A 4,511-nucleotide genomic window follows, 5' to 3' on the forward strand; every position below is an offset into this window, starting at 1 on the left:
AAGACAAGTTTCTTGGTTTTTGCTTTTTAACTTGGTTTTTGTTTTTTTTTTTTTTTTTTTCTTTCTGTGCTGGGAATAGAACTCAGGACCTTGTGCTTGCCAGAGGCACCATGCCACTGAGCTACATCCCCGGCCCCTCCAGTTCTTAAACTGAGGATTCTGCAGGATAAGTTGGGCTGGCCCTTGTCTGGCAGTCATAGCCTTTTTGTAGCAGGAGCTAAGTAACGTTTGCTTTTGTTCTTTCCTGTAGATCATCGAGGGTCACATCAAGGCCCATTTCATTATGAATGACCCAGCAGGAAACAGTTACTTGCAGGTAGGACAGCCTCCCAGGTGTTTGCGTAGGGTCAGTGTGTTCATCTTCCTCAGACATGTGTCCTCAGAAACTGAAAGATTGGTGCTGAGCGCACTGTTTTTCATCAGGGACTTTCTGGTGGAAGTTAGGAATAAGGGAGAAAGGGAAGGTGGGAGGGATTTTAAGTGTGTATGAAGAAGGAAACGTAGGCTGTTTCCTGGCCTCTTTCTCTAGTCAAGTTCTGGAGTTTTTATTCTGCAAGTCTGACTGGAATAAGAAGAAATGGTACCCTCTCCAGGGACTAAGATAGGAAAACCAAGAGGCCTATAGAGATAGTCTAGTGACTGATGTAACTTTAACATTTATTGGGCATTTTTTATGGGTGAAAACTATTGTAAGTTCTTCCCAAGATTAAGACCATTGCCACACTTTTCTCAGAAAAGTGCAGATATACAATGCTTTAGGGTAACTGTTCTGTGGTTCCGTCTGGGGTCGGGCTGTCCCACTCTGTTGTCCAGTGGGTCAGCCTGGCCAGTGGGGATTGAAGACTCATAAAAAGCCGGAACGCAGCTCCTGGAGTTCTCAGGAAAGGAGAAGTTGGCAGCTGTCTTCAGCAGGGGTGTGGCAGGGTGGCGCTGGTACTGACTGTGTGCCTTCGGCCTTGCAGAATGTCTACGCACCAGATGACGACCCAGAAATGAAGGTGGAGCATTACAAGCGCACCTTTGACCAGAATGAGGAGCTGGGGCTTAATGACATGAGGACAGAGGGCTATGAGTCTGGCCTGTCCCTCTGCGGTAGCGCTGGGCTGCCCATAGCCAGTTCATACCATAGGGCTGTTCATCACCATTGGAATGAAGCTAGGTGTCCTCTCTACCCTTCCCCATGGTGGGGACACCTGGCTGGTGTCGGAGATCCAGGAAGTCTTTCTAAAGAGCTTGTGCAAGTACAAGTGTTACTTGACCTTATTTTGGAGGTTTTGAATTGGTCTGAGAAGAAACACAGAAAGGAACCATGGAGTGTGTCATCATCACTTTTGTCCCGTCAACGCTTCACTTTCCCTCCAGTGTTCTGTCTTCTAGGCTGGGAACTCTGAAGCTGGCAAAGATGAAAAGCAAGTAAAGATGGGATTTGGGAGTTGGTTTGGGGCATACAAAGTCCTGGCTTTTCAAAGGAATTTTGAGGGGAGAAGTCAGCACAGATGAAGAAGTCATTAAAGTGATGGGTTTCAGACAACACTGGTCTCTCATTTCACTGTCTTGTTGGATAGTGTGCTGTTGGAAGTCGGCCTCCTACAGAAAATTTTCCCCCGTGTGCCCACTATCTTGGGGATTAGAGCTATTATTTTATTTGTCCATTCATAAAGATGTTTGCGCCTACTTTATGCCAGGCATGTCACAGAACAGTGGACAACAGAAATCTTCCATGGAGCTTAAAAGCTGGTGAAGAGAGTGGATAAATAAGCAGAAGAGCATGTCACGTGGCAATTAGTGCTGTGGAGTAACAAGTCAGGGTGTGGGTGGTGGTGGGGAGAGGAGGGCGGTGTCTCCACTACAGCGGTCAGCGAGGAGGTCATTTGATGAGTTTGACATTTAGGCAGATCTTTCCAGACACTGAACTGCAATTAGAGGCCTGTGCTGTAGAGTACAGGAAGCTGGGGACTGCCAGTAGTTGCCAGGAGGCAGAGGACCCAGGGACAGGAGCTGACACCTGCCCTGCTGGCTGCAGCGTATTTGTTCCGTGAAGAGCATTTCTTTGGGCTGCTACCAAGACGGCTTGGCAGTCATGCTGCGTGCACACCAAGGTCTCGGATCGTTTTCTGCTTGCAGAATGTCGTTGTTGTCTGGCTTGCAGTTGGTGGATGGACTAGCGCTTGCACCTCTTTCCTTAGCTCCTGATCTCTGGTCATTCTGCATTTGGAATCTGCCTCCTCTCTGCCTCTAAGGTATCTGTTTCCTAAGACTCTGCTATCATGTACCTGTCCATCTTGGATTGTTTGACATGTTACTGTCTTTGAGAACTAGTTCCCATACCTGTATGTCTAATTTTTGTTAAATGAGGTGTTTTGTTTTTTGTTTTGTTTTGGCGGAATCGGGGATTGAACTCAGGCCCTTGCGCTTGGCTTATTCTACTGAGCCATCTCTCCAGCCCTTAAATGTGGTGTTTTAAGAAGTTTAGAGACTCAGGTTAACAAGTAACTCACAAACTTTAAAGCTACAGTACCTTAATCAGGCTTCTTAAGTGCAGGTTTTAAGACACTAGCTGTGTTCCCAACTAACTTGAGCATCTGAGTTTGTTGGATAGCTTTCTAATCTTTCATTTAGTCTCTTGAATGAATTTTCCCAGGGGCACATTTGTTCTGTGAAGATGGCCCCTGATGCCAAGTTTCCCACTGTGAAGGAATAAAATGGTACTCTGGTTTATAACTGCCAGACTCCATCCTGCTACTGGGAAGTGATAATCTGAGTTTCTGACACTGCACTCTGAGGACTGGAGGACAGGCTGGAGAAAACCTAGCAAAGGACTGTAGGACAGGCTGGAGAAAACCTAGCTTTCTAATCTTTGGCAGGGCCAGAGCCTGGCATCCTTACTTCAGAACATTCTCTTTTTTTAAAAAAAAAAAAAAAAAAATCTTTTATTTATTTACTTGGTACGCAGTCTCACTACACAGCTTGGACTATAGTGATCCTCCTGTCTCTGCCTCCCCAGTGCTGGCATTATAGGCATGTGCCACAACGCCCGGTTTTGGTGGCTGGAACTGCATGCATGTGGTTCTAGGGCTGGCCTGGTATGTGCTACCAGGGATCAAACCTGGGTCCTTGCACTTGCCAGGCAGGTGCTTAGACCATCGAGCTATCTTCCCCAGCCTATTTTTTTTTTTTTTCTACAGGCTCTCTACACAGTTCAGACTCTTAGTGATCCTCCTGTCTTAGCCGCCCTAGTGCTGAGATTACAGGCTTGTGCCACCATGTCCAGTCTTGGAGTGGCATGGGTCCTTGTGCTTGCCAAGAAGGTGCTTATGCTGCTGAGCTATCTCCCCGGTTCCAGAACATTCTCTTGAGCACTTCTCACTCATTCTCATTTCTCAGAGTCTGATAGGATGAGAGCATGGATCTGGTTAACTGTCTTGCCCTACAGTCCCTAGCATATGGTATATGGCTAATAAAACCTGGTGTAAAGTACATAATCCTCCCCAGATTATGGGTCGTCCGTTTTAGACTGAGCCCTGTTGAGGCACTGAAAGTAGCACATGTAGGTAATAAGGTAAAGAAAGTCCTGCTCTAAGGTCAGGGAAGGTGAGACAGTCAAAAGACCCTCCCAAGAACATAAAGATTCAGTAACAGCTTCGAGAATAAAATTTAATTAGAAAGTTTTGTGCATGTAATGTCCATTTCTAAGACGGTACGTCCTACTTCATATTCTGTGCTAGGTATGTACATTAGCCTTGTGAGCCATGGTGGGTGTTGGATGTACGTACCCATCATAAGTGTGTGAGGCGGGAGGCAAGAGGGACAACTGACCTGGCCAACTGAAAGCTTCAGTTATGCTAAGACGTGTTGCCACCCTGTCCCATTGTCCCTCTCTATACTTGTGACTTGTCAGTTGCTTATTGGCACATGGCAGGAACAGAAGCTTGTGCTTAACTTTAGGGCAGTGGTACTTAAAACTCCTTGACTTTATTCTTAAGAACATTTTACATACTTCTCTTTAAAGCAAGTGGCACTTTTCATCAGGGAAAAGAGCTGATATTTATTTTGTGTGTCCGCCTCAGAATTTAGTTGAGCATCTTTAGTACCTCTTTCCTGGTCTGTGAAATGGGAACACCAGAAGCATCACTTTGCACAAGTTTGAGAGGATGGAGTTGTCAAGGGCTATATGTAATTTCTTATAGAATTCTCACAAAAATTCTAAAGTTCCTGTTTCTGCTTTAAATCTTTTCAGGGAAAAAAAACTTATAAATTATCCTCAAAAGGAAATAACCTAAAAGAGGTTAGGTAATTTCCAGAAGGAATTATAGGTTTGGGGGAAGGCTTCAAACCCAGACCAGGGCTATATGTCTTGAACTCAAGTCCATGATTACTGTGCATGTTTTTTTTAGCTGCAGCTGCAGGGAAAGGGCAAAGCTCAGACTGTCCACCAAGCACATACTCATCGGATCCTGCTTAATGGCCCTTTGTGATGGAGTTGGGACACGAGTTGGGGTCTTGTCAGGCTG

At 45.6% G+C, this 4,511-nt stretch overlaps 1 protein-coding gene across 1 annotated transcript in view; it reads left to right on the forward strand.

Moving 5' to 3' along the window:
- The window catches only part of Zpr1 (ZPR1 zinc finger), a 12,286-nt gene extending 10,895 nt beyond the window's left edge, over window positions 1-1,391 (forward strand). The window contains exons 13-15 of the mRNA XM_012515833.2: window positions 251-316; window positions 963-1,116; window positions 1,378-1,391. Of these exons, the coding sequence (XP_012371287.1) occupies window positions 251-316; window positions 963-1,116; window positions 1,378-1,391 (234 nt within the window). The remainder of the gene's footprint in view (window positions 1-250; window positions 317-962; window positions 1,117-1,377) is intronic.
- The last annotated feature ends 3,120 nt before the right edge of the window (window positions 1,392-4,511 follow it).

This window comes from Octodon degus, unplaced genomic scaffold (assembly GCF_000260255.1).
Source record: "Octodon degus isolate 3935 unplaced genomic scaffold, OctDeg1.0 scaffold00080, whole genome shotgun sequence".
Lineage (NCBI taxonomy): Eukaryota > Metazoa > Chordata > Mammalia > Rodentia > Octodontidae > Octodon > Octodon degus.